Genomic DNA, 21,756 nt, shown 5'->3' with positions numbered 1-21,756 from the left:
CTTTATCCTGTTGGACTCTATACCCTCCCGGACATAAAGTGCCACACCCCCACCAAGTTGATCCTCCCTATCATTGCGATATAATTTGTACCCTGATATAGCACTGTCCCATTGGTTATCCTCCTTCCACCAAGTCTCTGTGATGCCAATTATGTCAATCTCATCATTTGCTGCTATACACTCTCCCATCTTACTTCTTAGACTTCTGGCATTGGCATACAGACATTTCAAAGTGTGGTTTTTGCTTGTTTTAACAACCTGCTTTTCAGTAGTTTGGGATAATTCGGAAATCATTAGCTTTGGTGATTTTTTACATATAGGCATATGAACTATGTTTGCTTTTAATGGAACCTCTCTGTTGGCATGCCCTAACTCTCCTGTTTCATTAGTATCCTTCAAGGATACATTTCTCCGAACCATGCACTGCTGAGTGACTGTCGGCTTTCCCCCTTGTTCTAGTTTAAAAGCTGCTCTATCTCCTTTTTGAAAGTTAGTGCCAGCAGCTTGGTTCCACTCTGGTTAAGGTGGAGCCCATCCTTTCGGAAAAGTCTCCACTTTCCCCAAAGGATTCCCCAGTTCCTTACAAAGCTGAACCCCTCTTCCCTGCACCATAGTCTCATCCACGCATTGAAACTCTGGAGCTCTGCCTGTCTCTGGGGACCTGCCCGTGGAACAGGAAGCATTTCACAGAATGCCACCCTGGAGGTTCTGGATTTCAGCTTCCTACCTAAAATCCTAAATTTGGCTTCCAGAACCTCTCTCCCACATTTTCCTATGTCGTTGGTGCCCACATGTACCACGACAGCCGGCTCCTCCCCAGCACTGTCTATAATCCTATCTAGGTGACGCGTGAGGTCTGCCACCTTCGCACCAGGCAGGCAAGTTACCAGGCGGTCCTCACATCCACCAGCCACCCTGCTATCTACATTTCTAATAATCGAATCACCAACTATGATGGCCGGCCTAACCCTTCCCTCCTGGGCAGTAGTCCTGGGAGATTTGTCCTCAGTGCGAGAGGACAATACATCACCTGGAGAGCAGGTCCTTGCTACAGGATCACTTCCTGCTACACCAGGGTGATGATCTCCTACTGTGAGACCTTTCTGATCCAAGGCACCACTGGGGCTCCCAGAATGGATTTGGGACTTGGCTACTATGTCTCTGAAGGTCTCGTCAATGTACCTCTCTGTCTCCCTCAGCTCCTCCAAGTCTGCTACTCTAGCCGCCAGAGATCGGACTTGTTACCTGTGAGCCAGGAGCTCTTTGCACCGAGTGCACACATACAATCTCTCACCGGCGGGTAAAAAGTCATACATGTGACACTCAATGCAAAAGACTGGAAAGCCCCCCTCTTGCTGCTGGACTGCTGCCTTCATCTTAGTATTATTGAGTTTCTAGTTAAGTTTAGGATACTAAGGGAGTTGGAATGAGAGTACTTTAAATTTGGAACGTGCGGATGACAAGAGCAAGCAAGCCCCCAGCGCAAACAAGGATGTAATTCCTGCCATTGCATCCCCCTCTGCCCCAACCAGAAAATAACCCCTGAACTCCCCAAGTCCAAATGAGTCCCATATGGACGCACATGAGCATGCGAGTGGGCCCAGGCAATCCCACGATCCAAACCACGGTCCCCCGGCATATAGCACCTGCAAGGAGAAAACAATATTGTGGACAAACTAAGGAGCATCAGGACGCACGTACCCCACAAAGGCATCCAGCTTCCACCATCCAATTCTCTGGATGACCCTGCTACCAGTCCCTAGGAGGATGCAGATGTTGCTGCACCAATTCGAAATGAGTGAGTGCCAAACTTACCCGTGTCCAGCCCTAAAGCTGACAGGCCAGCTCTTAAAACCACTTCAAACTGGTATTTAGTCAGGGGCTGCAAATCATAATTGATCAAAAAGTGCGAACCCCCAGCTGGATGGAGCCTCTCAAAGGTGGCTACATTAGCCATGGGGCAGGTCCGCATACCCGGGATGGAACAGAGCACCTCTGATGCCCGTCTGCAAACCTGAACCGTTCTAGAGCCGGGAATAAAAAGAACGACAGTCAGCAGTTAATGTCACATGCCATAATAACAGCCCTGAAGACTCTGCCCGTTTGGTCGCATTCGCGACCAACTCACTCAAATGGAAAGCACCGAAAAAGGCCAGGACAAACGCCAAACAAAACAAGCAACATTCATAATCACAGCTACAGATTCTGGACATTTTTCCATGGAAGCTTTAATAACAAAATTTTAAACTTGTGGCCTAGCTCTCTTTTTTGGAAAAGCTTGTGGGAGGAATTCTGGGGAGACCACCAGAGAGAACAGCATGCCTATGGAAGTCTCAGCATTTATCTCATCCTCTGAATTAAGTGACCGATCTGCTACTCATGATCTGTGTTTGGCTTTTGCCAGGAATGAATCCCCTATGCTGAGGAGTTTGTTGCACTCTTGAGGATATTTTGGTTTTGCTGCTGTGTGTTTACTGTGGAAGGCTGTGGAACTTGATGGAGACACCCTGTATTTGTTTGAATGCATTTGGACTGAACTGTTTTCCAAGGCTGGGTTCACCTGAGGTGGAGATTGCTGGTGAATAGTTAGATTATGTACCCTAATTGGGGTTACATAAAGTAAATAACAGTGGGGTTTGAAAAAGATTAGATGTGTTTCTGGAGGACAGGTCCAGTAACACTTACTATCTATTTCTTTATTTTAAAAATCTAGGCAGGTGTGGGAATTGTCAACTCTTATGTCTGAGAATGAGAAACAGGGAAAGGATCTTCCAAGTGATCCGGACTAGCCACTGTTGAAGACAGGTTGCTGGGCTTGATGGACCTTTGGTCTGACCCAGCATGGCACTTCTTATATTAACACTTTCCACAACTTATCCAAAATATCGTGAGTAATGGGTGAACGTTTTATCAGGCTCAGGCGCATAACCGTGGGACCACCCCAGCAAACGACGGACCAGGACCCTCCCCATAGGAAAACCCCATCCATGCGCCCTCATGAAGAAGAACCCAGACTGCTACCTAGGGACCGAAGCCTTTGAAGCTCTCCCCCCCCCCCCCCCCCCCCTGCTCTTTCAATGAATTGCACAATGAAGCAGTCTGGGACTGGACCCCACTGCGAACCCAAACTTACAAGGAAGGGCACAACCTTGTCTGTAGCCTTCATGTAGCTGTTCCAGGTGGAAGGAGCTAAGGATGCCTGGAGCAGCTTCCATGCTTCTGGGAACCGAAGCTCCAAAGGAAAGGCGGACCGACGCTCAGCGCTGATCCGCTTCTGCCGCAAGCTCCCAGAGCAAGCTTGCAACGAGAAAGAGAATCAGTCACAGAGTTAGACACCCCAGGAACATGACGAGCCCAAACAGTAATATTTAAACCCATGCATCACAGCACAGACTCATGCAACAAATCTGAAACTACAATGCATTTACCCGAACGCTTATTAATAAAAACTCAATGACGCCAAGGTTATCACACCAGAACACTACCCTCTTGTCTCAGAGACGCGAACCCCATAGAAAGAGAAACAACATTGGGGAACAATTCAAAGAAGGTAATGTTCTTGGTAACACCAGCAGCCTTCCACTCACCAGGCCACACATGAAGCCTGGAAATAGGCACCGAAACCAACCAATCCTGCCTCGTCGGTAAACAACTCCAAATCGCGATTCAAAATGACTCGTTTTGCCACAACAAAAGGCCATTAAAGTCAGACAGAAAATGGTCCCATATAATCAAGTCCTCATGCATTCCCAGTATGATGCGAATACAATGACCACTCTTCCGCACACCAGACATTCCGAAAGTCAACCTGCATAGGAAAACCCTGCCCATAGAGATTACCCAGCAAGAAAAGTTCAGGCTGCCCACTAAAGACTGCATCTCATGCAAGGTTACTTTTTTAGAAAGCAAAATTCTGGACACCAGCTCTCTCAGGCCACCACCTTCTCTGCACGTACTCACCAAACGAGTACAAGGGCTCTGTCTTTCCTTCAGCTATAGGAATACCAAACTCAAAAACAGTCTTCTGAAAACAACACAGCAAATGCAAGCAAGCCGATAAAGCAGTCACCCACAAACAGAAAGTCGTCCAGATAGTGCACAACGTTTTCTGCGCCCGCCCTTTCGGTGACCACCCAGTGAATGAATGAACTAAAAGCTTCAAAACCGCACGCAATAGGGCACCCCATGGGCAAGCACCTATTGAAATAGAAAGCATTGTTAAAATGAAAACCCAACAAAGGGAAACACTCGGGATGGATAGGGAGCAGGCGGAAGGCAGACTCATTATCTACCTTAGCCATCAAGGCCCCTTTTCCACAACACCAGACCACGACCACTGCTGATGCAAAAGAAGTATACCGCACAGTGCAAAGGTCCCTTGGAATGAAGTCATTTACAGAGTTGCCCTCGGGGAACGAAAAATTATGAATCAAACGGAGCTTTCCTGGCTCCTTCTTTGGCACTACTGTCAAAGGCGACAGAACCATGTCCTCGAATGGAGAGATGGAGAAAGGGCCTAAGATTCTGTCCAAAGCAATCTCACCCTGCAACTTGGCAGCCACCACAAGACAACTTATGAACAGACGGACAATTCTGCCCTACCCCCAAAGCCAATAGGCCCCACGAAGGGAATATGAAAACCAAACTGAAAATCGCAAAGTAAGAAAAGGGCCACCTTGACCTTCAGATACCTCTCTAACCAGGGCAGCACAAATGGGGGCCGACTAAAATTTTTACTTAGGGGCGCTCTTTGCATTATCTCCCCCAAAGTTCCCATCCCCGGATCCCATAGTGCATTTAGCAGCTGGAGCAGATGTGCTTGAACTTACAATCGGGAAAGTTGCAGGCAGAACGATTGTATCTCCAACACACATCCGATAATCCTGCTCCCGCATGAAAGAGCCGCCCTCTGGATATGCTAGCAGCACCTGTAACGTTACACACACACACACACACACACACACCCCCCCCCCCCACTGAAGATGCAGCCTTGGCATTTATCTGGGTCAACCAGAGCCCAGTGTCTCTCGTGCCCCAGGTCATAAATTTGTTTTCTTCCATCTGGTCACAGAAGTGCTCGTCGTAATTTAGCCATGACCACCCATCATACACGCGGCTAGCAGCCAGGATGGAGTCCGTATACGCAAGCAGAGGCCCATACTGAGAAGGGTCACTTCGCCTCACTCAATTAAGGACATTGTGAGCTACCCACTTCTGAGTCCCTGGAAACCTCTTGAGGCCGCTTTTTTTTCCTTCTTATCCCTCCTCTTACTCCTACTTCCCTCTAACAGCTGAAAGATATCAATATACTTATGCTGTCTGATTTTCTTTCTCAGGGATTTGGGAACATCCTCCAATAACTCTGATAAGCTGACTAGCAATGGAGCCCCCCTATCCGGCCCTTTCTTGCTAAGGCCTCCTTTTTCACTTGATCCCATAGGCATAGAGACAAAGGAAGCAGAAGAGGAAGAGGATGAAGAGTCAGAAGAACTAGATCTGGAACGATTCTTCCATCTAGCTTTCTCCCACTTCTTTAAAGCAGAAGGAAGCCGAAGCATTCTGACCCAAGTTTGTAACCCCACTGCCGGAAACAGCCGGTAACCCACTGGCAGGATCAACCCCACTGGGATTGGAAACAGAACTCGCACGGTTTGCAGCTGCGGAGACAGGATCATTGTGCCATCTTTCCCACTGGGAAGGCCCAAGACTATCAGCTGACTCAGCAACTGGATGTGTCTGCAAAAAAGGAGCAGCCGAAACCGCAGGCCCAGAACACCCAGCCACTCCCATGCCCCCAGAAGCCCCTTGAGAACCATCTGAGAAGGGGGGCCGACGCCAAGGGTCCCAGCCAAGAGCAGAAGCCCCATGCCAAGGGCCGGAAGTGGAACCTGAAGGAGGTCCATAAGAGGGAGGAAACCTCACCAAGATCCCTGGATTGGAGCCCAGCACTAACCCTGGCTGAGGAGCATTCGCGATTCCACCTCTGACAGCACTGCCTGCAGTTTCAGCACCGTACAGCTCCATGTGCATTGCTGAGGCAGGAGCTGGTGGTGCAGGCAAACTCAGCTTGGAAGTCTCGCGAGGAGGAGGGGGGAGGCACGGCTAGAGACCTCAGATGCTGAGAGGAAACACCTGCCACCTTGGTCGCAGGCGCGGCCTTGCTGCTGCGCACCCGGGAACAGGAAGTCTGCCCCCCAGAAATCGCGCGAGAACAGGCAAATCTGCCTAACCCAACCCCCCTCCCCCCCTCCCGAAGTGGCTGCCATGTCCTGGAGACTCACCACGGAAGAAACAGCCACCTCCATCACACTGACACGAACCTCCTCCACCAAAACAAGTCAGCCACCGCCAGAACAGCAAGGCTTCTCCCCACTCAGTATTGCCGCCGCCTCCTTCGACTCCATGGGGCGATAGGGCAGGAAATGCAGCAAGGCGCCCAACCCCATCTCCTCCCACTCCCAGCTATACCAGCCCCCGGGGGACCAATCAGTTCCCTCAAAACCCAGTGGTTAAATTTAAAACACCACTACCCTAACGGCTGCAAGCAGCCAACCAGCCCATGAAGGGCTACATGCTCCCCCCTCCCCCCTGGTCTACCAGGCTAGCAGCAAGACTGGCACCATATTACATCAGCCAGGCAGGCATGGGGCCTACCTGACCTCCCAGATTCAGTGCTTTGTCTGTTCGTGACACAATGATCCTAGTTTGAGGCTTGGTGAGGAATGGAGGAGGCTGTATTAGAGGGAAGGAGTGCCACACAGCTCAAGTTTGCATTGCTCACTTTAGAAAGATGGGAGGAGGGAATACAAGTGGACATTGCTCTACCTACCTCACTTCATGCTGCACAAAAATAAATGCTAACAATATATGGTATATTTTAAGCATACATACTACATGCAGAACAAAACTTACACAATTTCAAAATATAGAAATTGTATATAGAATATAAAATAGTACTTCAGAAATCATATTCCACTACCTAAACTGGATATAAAATGTTTTTTTTCTCTCTCCCTTGGTTGTTTAAGCATTTTTTTTTCTCTTCTTTGCTTTCGTTTTGTCTGTTTTCTGACTTTCCTGGTTCTTTCCATTTTCTTTTTATTTCAAATCAGTGTTTTATTTGAGAAGGTGTTAATTGCAAGTATTGTTATAGACAGAACAGCAGAACAGCTGAGGACAACTTTGTCAAACTACTTTGCATTGTGAATAATCAAAGGAGTTTGAAGGAGTGTATCAAGCACAGATAAATAGGGGAGGCAAGGGCTGAGTAGCTTTCAGTCCTGAGGGAGGGCAGATAGAGATTGCATCTACTGGTGTGTGAGGACTTGAAAATAGATAAAATATGATTTTTGTCTTACGCTTACAAAAATGTTTGTTTACAATGGTGTAAGTAGAGATTTTATTGAAGGACAGTGAGTTTAAATGTTGCAAAATGTTTGCTGAATTGAATTAATAGTATGTTTGGTTAAAAGTTTTCTGCACCAAGGATGATATTTTGCAGTGGAAAGGTAAAGGAGCTGCTTCCTGTTGGAGTAGTGATCAGTGCTGTTAGATTTGATCTCCCACCCCACATCACATTTTTTGATATACAAACTGTTGCCCCAGTTGGGAGGGAAATTTTTTACAGTCAAGATCAATAACGGCACCCTTAGCATTTGTCAAACTGTAGTCTTATTCCAGGTCTTTGACAAATTAACAAAAAATACATGTAATAAATTTAAGGGACTTTAAATTGGATTCAGAATCCTCACTCCTTAAATAACTTTAGCAACTTGACAACATTAAGATGCAAACAGCAGTCCAGCAGCAGGACGAGCCCATCCAGTCTCTTGAACTCAATGCCAATGTATTATAAGGAATCCTCTTTTTTTTTTTTTTTCCTTGAAATTTAGCAGAGTTTATTTTTACAAGAACAAAAAAGGAAGAAAATCAATGGAAAAAAATTACTCATTTTTCCAGGTCATTATCAGAATTTATTTTGGTGAACAGAAACTAGAACGGGGGAAAAAACATTAAGCAGATTGTTTTAATATTTACTGTTTCTTGCTAAAGAAGTACAACATGCAAACCTCTAACCAGATGCATTAACAAATCTTAAAAAGATAAACATGCAAACCTCTAACCAGATGCATTAACAAATCTTAAAAAGATAATGTGTTCCTTTGAATCAATAGTTTACGTGGGTATAACATCCTGACTATATAAACATTTGCAGCTGTTCTTAAGTTGAAATGCCATGGCAAGTAAGTTAAAAATCCAATCACTGGTAAAATTCAGTACGTTTCCTGGCAAACCCATTCTAGTTAGTTTATTACTGGAAAAAAGTGCATTTTTAAATATTCTGTTTTAAAGCAAGAGTAGTGATGATATGCTGATAGAAAAGTGACATGAAAAGGAGAGATTATTTTCAGATTAACACAGCAGACTATCCCTAGCAGAAATTAGAGATTTTAAATATCATGAAAATTGTCAAATCATGGGGTAAATTGAAATTTTGCTAAATTATTGCAAGTTATTTCAAGTGGCAATATTTTCATCACTTAAATGACAATTGTGAAAAGCATAATCTGTGTGTTCCTGTTTCCTGTTCAGCATGTCTGTATAAAATGTGTATGCATGAGCATCATATGGAGTTAACTATGTATTAATATTTTAGGATCTTTCTTCTGAAGAGCGTTTTCATGTTGAATTGCACTTCAGCCCTGGAGCCAAAGGCTGTGAAGAAGATAAAAATTTACCATCTGGATCTGGCTACAGACCAGCTTCCCGAGAGGTATTGTTTACAGAAATAAAAGCTGCAAAGAATTTCATCATCCATGTACAGCAGTTTTGACACTCCCACATATGTAAGTGTGTACATATGTGGAGAGAAAATCGTGTACTGCTATATTACCTTTCAGTTTCAAGCAGCTAACAATGTATGAGACCTTCAGAGGAGGAATGTATTAGGATCTTATCTTGTAAATTCTAGGTGTTCGAGTCTTGATAATTTTCTTTTGAGCTTTCTGACTGGGGAATTTTATACAAAAGGTACAGTGAAGTTTGAAGGCAAATTTTCCCTTTCTGGGACTTGAGATAAAGATCAGCAAAAAAATTGTAGGTGATCACTTATTTTCAGAGGAGAAGTAGGATATATTGTCCACACAAGTGGTAATGTCATCCAGCAGTGCTGACACAATCTATTTCATGATCTTCTGGAAAAGCCTTCCAGGATTTTCTGAGAATGAGTAGAATTTATGTATTCCCAACCTTGCCAGGCATCCTCGGTTTGTTTTTTTCTGCAGCAGGAATCAAATGTATTTTCCTTTTAAGAGTTTTATGTATTTTTTTCATCATTTGGCTTTTCTTCCTTCTCCTGCATCCAGTAGTAGTATTAGATTTTGTTTGCTCTTAAGTATACAGTCTCTTTGATGAGGTCACTTGGCCCCAAGTTTTTGCTGCTCTGTATGACCCCTTTCAGAATAAAAATGCCATCCTTTGATTTTACATTGGCTTTTTTTCTCACAGTGCCAGAAAAGACCAGGTGCTATAGCCTTGCTGCAACATAGTTGTCACTTATGTATGATCCCAAAGTCTATATGCACTATCTGAGTCTAGTGCATAATGTCCCTGTTATGGCATTTGCTCAGAGATCTTGAATTCAAAACAGCATCATATTTAATAACAATAAAGAATAGCTGATACCATGTAGTCTTATATATATAGAGACAGAGAAAACCTCATAAACAAATGGCGGGCTTTACTCTATTAGCCTCAATTGCCAATTATGTAAGTGTGCAGTCACAGGTAAGTATTCGGACAGTCACAGATTTTTTAATCATCGGTTTCTTTGCAGAAATTTTTTTTTAAGGTTTTTTTGCATTTTCAAAATTTCAATATTTTAAACCAGGTTATATTACCAGTACCCAGTCAGTGCAATTGTTCTTATTGTAGCAGGGTATATGCAGCTAGGATATCAAACTCGGCCAGAGTCGGGCATGTTTATAAGAATTTTACATCTCCTTGATTAAACGTTGAAAAGGACTATCTTGTGGCATCCATTTTTTTTTTTTCCTCCCAGTGCGGTAGGCATAATGCAATCCTGCCCGGTGGGTGTGGTGGCAGTGGTCCTAAAAAGAGGGCGTCGACTTTGTCGTTACCTGCAGTTGTTGAGGGGTTTGTCTTTGGGGTCTTGGTCTCCCCTGTCTAGGGAGAGGAGTTTGTGCTGTTGTCCTCTGCGGGGGGAGGTATGGAGCCATCCGGCCTTGTTGGTACGGGCGAAAGGGTCGTCTAGCATAGGACTGTCTACGGGTAGGGAAAGGGAAAAGGTGATTGGTATGGTGAGTGGAGGGAGAGGAAGAGGAAATGATGCTAAGTGATGGAGAGAGAGGGAAATTGATGATGCCATAGGGTGAGGTAGAGGGGTGGAAGAAAAGAGAAGGAGATGGCAAGAGATGGAGGGAGAGGTGTGGAGGCAGAAGGAAGGTGATGATGCCAAGGGGCGAGAGAGAGGGGTGAAGGCAGAAGGAAGGAGATGATGTCAGGGGGAGATGGAAGGTGGTGGTGATGATGATGCAAGGGGGATGGGGATAGGATAGGGAAGATGATGCTGGGGGAAGAGGGAAGGAAGAAGGTGCTGATGCCAAGAGGGAGAGGGAAGAGAAGAGAAAGTGATGATGGAATAGTGGGTGGTGTGCCACAACAAAGTGACCCCTGTGCCAGGTGTGCCACGGGAAAAAAATGGTTGGCAACCACTGTACTAGACCTCACAAGCGGTTTCCTTCTCAGGTGAGGCAAAAAGGATATTTCTCAAACAGGGATACTCAAGATAGATCTGTTTGCAAATTATTTAACATAGAGGTCCAGACCACCTGCTCCAGGCAGTGGTCCAAGGGAAGATTAGTATCAGACATGTTCTGCCTTCATTGGAGTTTTATGTACACATCTTATGCCTTGGTTGTGCATACTTTAATAGATCTCAGAAGAAACCGATGAACAATGATTCTCCTTGGCAGAGAGAGGTTTAGTTTTCATTCCTTTGGGAGTTATCCATCAGAAAACCTATCAGGTTACACAATTTACTACTCAATTCACACAGAATCCAGGAATGTTATTAGTTCACCCCAACATCTATTCATAGCCTGGATGTTGAGGGGAGTTAGTTTGTTCCTTTGGATTCTCCAATACAGTGTCTGTTGGTCTTTCTGGAATAGGAAGGAGCAGTGCCGGGACTAGGGGTGGGGGGCAAACGGAGTGTGTTTGCCCTGGCTGCAACATCACAGGGGTTGTCAGCGGAGTCCTTCCCACTTTGTATTGTGCATCTCTGTAGGGCAGGCGTTAATACGGCCATAGGCATCAAAACAAACAGGATGTCGGGGGCTGCCCCTCACAACGACTCTGCCTCTGACCCCTGCCTCTCCTCCTCCTATACTTGTAATCAGAAGGGCAGAAGCAGCAACAACCATTCTTACTCCTCCCTCTCGCTTGAGCTACAGCTTGCTCACTGCTTAAAAAAGTCCGGAAGAAGCAGAACGGACCACCGCTGGGACTTGGGAGGAACTGCCTCTGCTGCTGGTCCTGAAACTGTAGCACCCCTTTCAATCTGCAGAGCATTGCACCTCGGATTGCAGCCATACAAAAGTAAGTTCAAAGTTGCAAGAGGTTCTAAAGGACAACCCAGACACCTTGCTAGCTGCCTTGAGCCACTCTCTCTGTCTCACACGTTGCTCCTGCCTGCATGGAACACCTGACTGCAATACCACCCCTCCCTTCTAGGTTTTGCTATAGGCTGCCATGTAGCTCTTCAGGGACTTTACCAACTGCAGGGGGGAGCCCATCGGGAGTGTGCTCTCTGCTTGTCTGTCCCTCAGAGGTGGGACGCTGACTTTCCTGCATCTGCTGGCCTTATTCCCTTGCCTGGGTGCTCACAATGTAAAAAGGCAAATCAAAACAGGGTGCCACAAGCCTCTACCAGCTCAGGGCTCAAGGGACACCCAACCATAAAAGGAGCACTACCTTGCTCTAACAAGCAAGTAAATAGAATAAAACAATTTTTTAAATTTACATCTTGGGCTGAAGCTCACCTGTCAGCCATGGGAATTTGAAAGAAGAAGCCACGGCCAGATAAGAAACAGCATGAGTGGGGTGAGGCAGGGAAAATTGAGAAACTGCTGAAAGAAGGAAAGACTGAGCTGAGTGTGGGGAAGGTGAGAGACAGAAGCTCGGGGAAGGGGAGAAATAGAGCTTGGGCAGTCTTTAGGGTTGGGGGAGAAGAGGCTGGGGAGAATGCAGAGACTCAGTGAAAGTATGGGGAAAGGGAAAAGAGACATAGGCTTTGTAGAATGCAGAGAGAGAATATGAGAGACTAGGAAGAGAGTGGAGGATGGGATTTAGGGGAGAGACCCAGGGGCTGGCCAGAATGTGGAGAGAGAGAGAGAGAGACTAGGCAGTGTGTGTGGGTAGGGGAGAGAGACTAGACAGAGCATAAGGATGGTGGAGAGAGGCTGATAGGCTGGATAGAGTGAGGGAGTGAGGAGGAGAGAGAAGCTGGGCAGAGTATGGAAAGACAGAGACTGGACAGTGTGTGGAGGTATGAGAGAAACATAGAAACAGGACAGCAGAAAAAGACCGTATGACCCTTCTAGTCTGCCCATCCTCCCAGACAGAGGCTGTACTGTGAGTAGGAAGTAGTGTGGCAGAGAGAGAGAGAATGGGCAGAGTGTAGAGAGACAGAGTGAAAAAGCCTGGGCAGAATGTGGGGGTTGGGGATATAGAAGGACAGAGCAACTGAGCAGTGTTCAGAGAGATGGTGGGCAGAGTGTGAGGCGGGGAGGGAGAGAGTCTGTGAAGAGTGAATACTGTTTTTGGTTTTTTTTTACTTTTACCTAGTAATTTTTTTCTTTTGTAATAGCTTATTGCTGTTTCATTATCAGTTATATCTGTATTACAGGTTCACTGTCATATAGAATGCATGATAAACCTCATTGTTTACAACTAAAACAAACTCAGAAACAGGCTGATGCAATATAGTGCACTTGGCTGAGCGCACAGCTTTACACATACTTGGTTGTGCATCCAAAATCCCTCATGCAATAAGGGGATTAGCACGTACAAAACACGTGTCCAAACCAGAGCATAGCTAATAGCGCCCATCACATGTAAATTAATGTTGATGGAACTATTAGCTATTACCCCCCACCTCCATGCAAAAAATTGTGACACGGCCATGGTACCCATTTTAATGCTCCAAATGTAATGCCTACCCGGGAGCAGGCATTAAAGCATGCAAGCTCAAGGGATGATGTAAAAAAATAAATCTCGCTTTGTGGTTCTTTCTATTAGTATCCTAGTGATAGTAAATAGGAGGAACCACAAAAAGCTAATTATGTCCCACTCAAGGTCTTAACAAAAAATAAATCCTCCTTTCTGTGATTCTTCATAGGGGGAACCACAGAAAGCAGCATCCCCAAGGTCTGGCCCAATTGGAGCCCCTGCCTGCTATGAGAGAAGGAGTGAAAACAGTAATATTAAGTGTCAGGCACTTGATATTAATTTATTCACTCCTTCACTTCCTGCCGATTGGTCCATTCACTGTCACATGTCAGTGAAAGGACCAATCCCCTTTCAGAAAGCTGTCCTGCATGTATTACCTTCATTGTATGCAAATGTACCTTATTCATTTTCATTGTGACTATCCTAAAAACCTGGCTTGTTTGTGGCTTTTGAGGACCAGAGTTGGCCACCCGTGCCTTAGAAGGTCCATCTAGCTTTTTGTTTTCTTTGACCCAAATAAGTCTGGAGGCTCTTTGGCATGATGCAAGTACCAAGAAGAGCACTAGCAGTCAGTTTAAGAGATTAAGATCATTCCCAGCTTATTCTGGTTTAGGAATAAGGTTCATGTTATCAAGTTGCATGCAAAACAAACCCAGTTGGACACACTGTCCCCCAGGAAAACAATAACTAATTGGATAGCAGATTGTATCTTATTTTATTATGCCCAGGTGGGTTTGACTCTTGATGGACATTCAAAGGCTTAGTGGCATGTGAAGCTATGGTGACATCAGTTGCCCATCTAAGACTGGCCTCCACTGAGGAGATTGCAAAGCTTTGACATGGAGTTCAGTTCAAATATTCACCACCCATTACATTCCATGAATGCGCAGAAAACCTCAAAAGCTTTTCCAGAACTTTCTGTGAAGCCATCTGTCTCTGTGCAATTATGCAATGTCATCCTCTCTTATGGCTGATTATCCTGCTATCCTCAGATAACACTCTTTACCAATATAGAAATACAGAACATGATGGCAGATAAAGACAATAAGGCCCATCCATACCTGCTTAGATTTACAAACCTTTCTTCTCTCTCAACAATCCTCTGTGTTTATTCAAGAGTTCTGTCTCTTTCCCCATCTCCACCATTGAGAGGTTATTCCATACATTCACTATTTTCTTCATAAAGAAATATTCTCCCAGGACAAGCAGGATGGTACTCCTCACATATGGGTGACATCATCAGGATAGAGCCCAATCATGGAACTCTTTTCTCAAAGTTTCTAGAACTTTGACTGGCACCTACTGGGCATGCCTAGCATGGCACTAACCCTGCATCCAGCAAGGATCCCCCTTCAGTCTCTTTTTTTTTCCGCGTAGCAGTAGCCATGTGGGTTAAGGAGCTCTCTAGAGATTCCTGACAAGAATTTTTCCCGTTGATAGCAGGGCTGAATTAGCCATGCTGTCATGGGAACTGTCCATCAGGGCCCAGGAGGCGGAGCTTTGTAGTAGATACAGAGTTTTGCTCTTTGTGGCTGCTCGTGCCTTCCCGCGCAGAAAAAACGACTCTCCTCAGTCTGTTTTTTCCGCGCGCGGGAGCGTACGCGAAGCTAGAGTTCTTCTCAGCAACTCTTGTGAAGAGACGGAAAGAAAACTAAAAATGTCCAAAAGACAGGAGCCGAGGCCCTCGGGATTTAAGCCCTGCAGCTGTGGCAAGATCATCTCCATAACCGATGGACATAATCGGTGCTACAGGTGTCTGGGACCAGACCATCAACAGGCCGCATGCAAGCACTGTGGCAGGATGTCGCCGCAGGCTCGCCGGCGGAGAGCCCTGAAGCTACGAGGTGAGGATTCGGGGGGGTGCTACTCCATCGGAGGCCCACTCTTCACCTGGACCGGATCACCACCGGACGGCTCCGGTAAGATGAGCAGCTTCCACCTCCAGGACTGGAGGCCTGGAAGTTGGCCATCGTGCCCCGAGTCCAAGCCGGGATCGGCGCGACTCACCGTGGCAAGGCCGAGGAGCAAAGTTGGTAACGACGCATGGCGGAGGAGATGCCCACGCTCTTATGCTGAAGCGTTGGTTGTGCGTCGGATACGTAGACATCGCAGACACCTGAGCCTAGGGAAGCAAGGCACAGGGTGCCGGTAGTGCCCAGATCGGTGCACAAACCGAAGCATGCGCCGAGGATCGAGGAAAACAAGGGGCGGCTGCCCCAACTGGCGCCGGATGCACGAACATCGGCGCATTCGGCGTCGATATCGACGCAAGGAACGTAGACAGAGCTGAGATCAAAGACTGTGCTACAGGAGTCGGCGCCGAAGCTGCAACCCTCGAAGCACACGACGCATAAATCAAAGTTGTCGGGCGGACACATTCGACGCGCCCGGCGCAGAACAGTGGAACAGGGTTACCCTTGCCGGCTTCGCCGCCAAGGGGCCAAAATACGTTCCAGCCTGCCCCACACAGTCGGGGTAGGAGAGAAAAGCACAAGGGACATGGAAAGCCGAAACATTGACCTCACGGGAGAGAGAGTACATCACCCGAGACCTCCCCGAGTTTAAAGCACCCTAGTCCTCAGGTGACCGACAGGTCGGGGTCCCTTACTAGTGGGAAAGGAGGCAGGTCCTCAGTGCACTCGGAGGAAGAGTATGTCCACCTTACGTCCTCGTCTGAGTCCTCCCTGGGGGACAGATCGCCGGTGCGGTCATGGAGCCCCGATCATCGCAGAGATGACTCAGCCATGCATCAACTGGTTCCTAAAAAGTGTCTGTTGGACTTGGGAATAACGCCCCCGGCACCATCTCCCAGAGCTACAGCAGTGAGTCCAAAAATGCCCACACAGACGAAAGAAGCCTTTTCTCAGCTGTCCACCGCCTTAGCAGGTTTCTTTGAGGTCCTAGACTCCACTTTCCACCTTTCACCATCTTCTAGGGAAAGCACTCCTCCTTCCCCTCAAGGGGAACCGGAGCCTGAACAGAGCACATCGTATGCAGAGACCACCTAAGGTCTCTCCCCACGGGCCTCTCTCCCATCTGCACCCGTAGCACCGAAGAAGGTGACGTCACCCCCTGTCGGGGATCCGGAGTCCCCGCCATAGTCTCCATTATCTCCGTCATCCACGGGATACCCATCCGATCCCCCAGAGGACATGGCGGAACCGTACTCGCCGGAACCGTACTCGCCGCCTGAGGATCTATTGTACCCGAAATGTCTAGATAAGATGGGAGCCCTTCTCAATTTGGAAGTACAGAAGGTTCCAGATCCACGGGCGGAGACGATGGGAATCCTAAAGATCTTTGATATTCCGGCGGAACCCACAGCACTCCCGTCGCATAAGGTGCTTGACTCTGTACTGGAGAAGATGTGGGAGTCCCCTTACACTACAACACCGGTGTCCCGGAAATTGGATTTGAAATTCTGCATGCAAAAATCACAATTTTATTCTACACCCCAGCTTCCACACTCGTCCCTGATCGTGGAATCAGTGATGCAACGGGCAAAGAGATCCAGGTTACACAGCTCGGCACCGCCAGGAAAGGAACAACGCCTCTTGGATGACTTTGGAAAGAAGGCGTACCAGTCTTCGATGCTTTCGGCTCGGATCAGCCAGCACCAATTTTATTTGGTGCAGTACCTCTATGAAAGTGTGCAAGCCTTGAAAGGGGCGCTGCCCAACTTTGACAGGGCACCTGAGTCACTATGCCTCCCAGTTCAGAACCTGGAAGAGGGGATTCGGCTCCTCATAAGGACGGTGTATGAGGGATTTGAATCGTCAGCTCGCACTTCAGCAACTGCTATCGATGCCCACAGGATGGCCTGGCTTCAGTCCAGTGCCATTTGAGAAGAACTGCATGAACGGTTGGCAAATATCCCATGCAAGGGGGACAATGTCTTCGGAGATAAGTTTCAGGAGACGGTGGCTAACCTGAAGGACCAGGCGGTAGCGGTCCAATCATTGACCCACAACCCATCGTTTCCTCCGACGCGGTTCTACAAACAATTTCAACAATACAAAAATATTTTCAATAATGAATATAAAAGACACCTTGTTGGTCACAGAGCAGTATTCAGATGGTGGTCCAAATAAGATCAAATGTATATCTATGTCTATTTAAAAATAATAAATCATGATCAGCTATATTATAAAATATAATTCAGTGGTTCAATCATATATAAACCATACATTGATATATGATTCAAGTGATTAATGTTACTAATGTGACACATAAAACAAAATACTAGTGTAAGGAAATATTTGTTGTACAATCATTGGACTCAATAAAATATGTCCTCTCTCCAGAATACCCCATATGCTCAAATAATAAATCAGAACACAAAACCCAAAAAAGTTAAATGACCCCAAACCTGCTAGTAATATCAATTGGTCACTCATAGTGCTGTGCAGGGTAACAGCAATGATCAAGTTGCTGTATATAGAAAGCAAGGTGATATTACTAGCAGGTTTGGGGTCATTTAACTTTTTTGAAATTGTTTGTAGTTCTTCTTAAGCAGTTTTTCTCCTTTTTTTAAGATGAAATTCCATTGTCCATTGTCACTCTGATAGAATTTACATAGTTTTTATTTATTCAAAAATCCTTTTGAATTATGTATTTATTTATTTTTAATTTTTATGCTTTTAATATGATGTATGAGTTATTAAACACCTATATATGTTTGTTTGTAGCCCCTGAGGCAGCCACCATTGGTGGCGAAACTCGGCCAAAGTCGGGCATGTTTATAAGAATTTTACGTCTCCTTGATTAAACGTTGAAAAGGACTATCTTGTGGCATCCATTTCTTTGTTTTTTTCCTCACGGCTGTACTGGATCGCCTACCCTGCTGTTTTTTGTACCGCACTGGGAGGCCATCACGACAGATCAATGGGTTCTGGAGAGAGTGCGACAGGGATACCAGCTACACTTTAAGGTCAAACCCAATCTGCCACACTTGTTGCCGCCCCAAGCACGGGGAGGGCAGCTACAATTACAACAGGAAATCACATCCTTCTACAACAGAGAGCGATTGGCCGAATACGAACTCCGACTCGCGATAAGGGATTCTACTCACCATATTTCCTAATTCCCAAGAAATCAGGGGGTGTGAGACCTATATTGGACCTCAGAGAGTTGAACAAACACTTGGTCAAAGAAAAATTCAAGGTGGTATCCCTGAAAACAATCCTTCCGCTTCTGCAACCTGGGGATTGGATGTGTTCCATAGACTTGAAAGATGCCTATACGCATATTCCAATGCACCCGTTGTCATGGCAATACCTGTCGTTCCAGTTTCAGAATCGACATTACCAGTATCGGGTTCTCCCCTTTGGACTCTCAGCGGCCCCCAGATTCTTCACCAAGTATATGTCAGTGGTGGTGGCCCACCTTTGTCAACGGGGCATAACGATATTTCCCTACTTGGACGATTGGCTGCTTGTGGCATCCGAACCCCAGACACTCAGCAACGACTTGCATCAGATCATGCAGTGCCTACATGGGTTGGGGATCCTCATCAATTATCAGAAATCCACTCTCGTTCCGACACAATCGATTCAATTCATCGGAGCGGCTCTCAACACCATCAGAGCCCCAGAGTATTCTTGCCCAGAGAGAGGAGGCTCGATATGCGCCGCCTCTTCTGAGCCACAAGCCTAGTCCAAACACCATCTGTGAGACAGATATTAACTGTCCTGGGGCACATGGCGGCTATTCACACGGTTCCCAACACGCGACTCCACATGCGTCGCCTGCAATGGGGACTCAAACGACAATGGAAGCAACACACACAGTCGCTCTCGACCTGGGTGAAGTTCCATCAGGCGATGCTGCGCGATATTCAGTGGTGGCTCCGAGGGACGAATTTACGGACGGGAGCGTTAGTCTCAACTCCTCCACACAATGCTGTCCTTACCACAGATGCTTCCCGGAAGGGCTGGGGGGCGCATCTAGACCATCTACAAACACAAGGCAGGTGGTCGACAGAAGGACAAGTCCTTCAAATCAACCTATTGGAACTCAGGGCGATAAAAAAAACGCTCTACAAGTATTCCTTCCGCACTTAAGAGGCCGCAGGGTAATGGTCTACACCGACAACCAAATCGCGATGTACTACATCAACAAACAAGGTGGGTCTGGTTCCTGGTCCCTTTGCAGGGAAACCCTACAGATCCTGGAACATGCGGCCAGGCACTCCATATGTCTGCAGGCCACGTTCTTGCCGGGAGCGGTAAACACTCAGGCCGACCGCCTCAGCCGAATATTTTATCCGCACGAATGGACCCTTCACCATCAAGTAGCGGAAGAATTGTTGCAACAGTGGGGAGTTCGACCATAGACTTCTTTGCCACGGAACTCAACACAAAACTTCCATGTTTTTGTTATGTTTGGGCCAGCGACGCTCGGATAGCTCAGGATGCGTTCCTCCTACCATGGACCGGAACCCCTCATGTATGCATTCCCTCCAATTCCTCTCATAACACGTACCATACAAAAGTGCATACAAGATACAGCGCAACTGACCTTGATCGCATCTGCATGGCCACGTCAACCGTGGTACACTCATCTACTTCATCTATCAGTAGCGGACCCCATGCTACTACCAAACAGGGAGGACCTTCTCACGCAAAACAGGAACCCTGGTACATCCCATGTACACCTCCTTACATCTAACGGTGTGGAGATTGAACGGCGCTTATGGAAGGAACATGGTATATCACACTCAGCGCAAACCATCCTTCTAGCATCAAGGAAACCCTCTACACGTAGAAACTACAGTTTCAAGTGTAAGCGTTACACGACGTGGTGTTCCTCAGAAGGGATACCTCCCTTAGATTGCTCGCCAGAAAAATTATAGGATTACCTACACACCTTGTATCAGGCGGGCCTTGCCACCTCGTCAATCAGAATACACCTTAGTGCCATAACTGCCTACCACAGACTGTACAACAGACATCCCATTTCGGCTCATCCGTTTATCTCAAGGTTTCTGAAAGGCCTCATGCATCTCAGACCTCCCATTGCCAAACCGCTGATTCTGTGGAATGTCAACTTGGTGCTGGAACAATTAATGCTGGCACCATTTGAACCAGTGGAGAAAGCTCATATCAAATACCTAACGTGGAAGGTGGTATTTCTAATCATGCTGACGTCAGCCCGCAGAGTGAATGAACTACAGGCGTTAGTACACTACTCTCCATATCTGCAATTCTTCCATAACAAGGTCGTATTGCGGACTCATCCCTCCTTCCTACCTGAAGGTAATCACGCAATTTCATTTGAATCAATCCATTGAATTACCAACGGTCTTTCCCAAGCCACATCAGAACGATAGAGAACGTTTGTTACACACGTTGGACTGCAAAAGGGCATTGACGTATTACAAGCACCGCACACAGTCCGACACCTGTGTATCGCAATTGTTCGTCTCCTTCAATCTGAACGTGCCGGGCTCCCAGTAGCCAAACGGACTATCTCTAGCTGGATTGTCCAATGCATTCAATTTTGTCACCAGAAGCAAAATGTCAGCTTACCTTCTCACCCAAACGCGCACCAGGTCCGAGCAATGTCTGCCTCACTGGCTCACCTTGCACAAGTACCACCATAACGCGCGCCCCGACTATCACTATTTTACCCTGCTGTTTTGCCGCGCGTTTAACCTGCTAACTTACCGCCTACCCTTACCCCTGCGTTAGACGCAGGGGTAAGGGTAGGCAGCAAACTTTCCCCCAGCCCCCGCTCTCCTGCCCTGGCCGCGTCCATGGGTGCTGGTCTCCGGGGCAGCCCCAGTCCTCTCCCCTCCTCCTGAAGCAAAAAAAAAAAAAAAAAAGCGAAAAAAAAAGTTGCAAGAGAGCGAGGGGAGAGAGGACAGGCAATCCTACGCTCTGGATTGTCAGCCCTCTCCCCTCCTCCCGAAGCAAGCAACCAAAGCGGAAAAAAAGAAAAAAAAAAAAGTAGCAAGAGAGCGAGGGGAGCAGCAGCCCCCCTCCGGACATCGGAGAGGACGACCGCAGCTCCCCTCCCCTGCCTCCAGCTGCCCGCGATGATGGACGCCAAAAAGAGAGAGAGGGGAGAGGACGGGCAATCCTACGCTCGGGACTGCCAGTCCTCTCTCCCCTCCTCCCGAGGCAGGCGCGAAAAGCAGCCTTGCTCCGGGAGGAGGGGAGAGAGGACTGGCAGTGTAAAGCGACGAAGCGACTTACTTTTTGCAGCCCCCTCCGGACATCGGCGATGACGACCCCCTCTCCTGCCTCCAGCTGCCCGCGAAGATAGACACCTGCACGGGCGAAAGCGGCCCCTGTTCGTGCAATTGGGCCACTCAAGGCGTGACGTCACGACGTTTGACGTCACGGCATGTGACGTCACGTCTTGAGCGGCCCAATTGCATGAACAGAGGCCTCTTTCCCCCGTGCAGGCGTCTATCTTTGCGGGCAGTTGGAGGCAGGAGAGGAGAGCCGCGGTCGTCCTCGCCGATGTCCGGAGGGGGGCTGCAAAAAGTAAGTCGCTTCG

General features: G+C 47.2%; 1 protein-coding gene across 16 annotated transcripts in view; it reads left to right on the top strand.

Annotated features, from left to right (window-relative positions):
* PPIP5K2 (diphosphoinositol pentakisphosphate kinase 2) overlaps positions 1-21,756 on the top strand; it is a 620,162-nt gene that overhangs the window by 472,630 nt on the left and 125,776 nt on the right. For all 16 annotated transcript variants that reach the window (XR_003852104.1, XM_029572559.1, XM_029572550.1 and 13 more), the window contains one exon: positions 8,657-8,773. Coding sequence is in view for 15 of the 16 variants with exons in the window: in XM_029572559.1 (XP_029428419.1) it covers positions 8,657-8,773 (117 nt within the window). In the remaining variant the exon portion in view is untranslated. The remainder of the gene's footprint in view (positions 1-8,656; positions 8,774-21,756) is intronic.

The sequence above is a fragment of the Rhinatrema bivittatum genome, chromosome 1, assembly GCF_901001135.1.
Source record: "Rhinatrema bivittatum chromosome 1, aRhiBiv1.1, whole genome shotgun sequence".
NCBI lineage: Eukaryota > Metazoa > Chordata > Amphibia > Gymnophiona > Rhinatrematidae > Rhinatrema > Rhinatrema bivittatum.
This window is presented reverse-complemented; position numbering and strand designations above follow the sequence as displayed.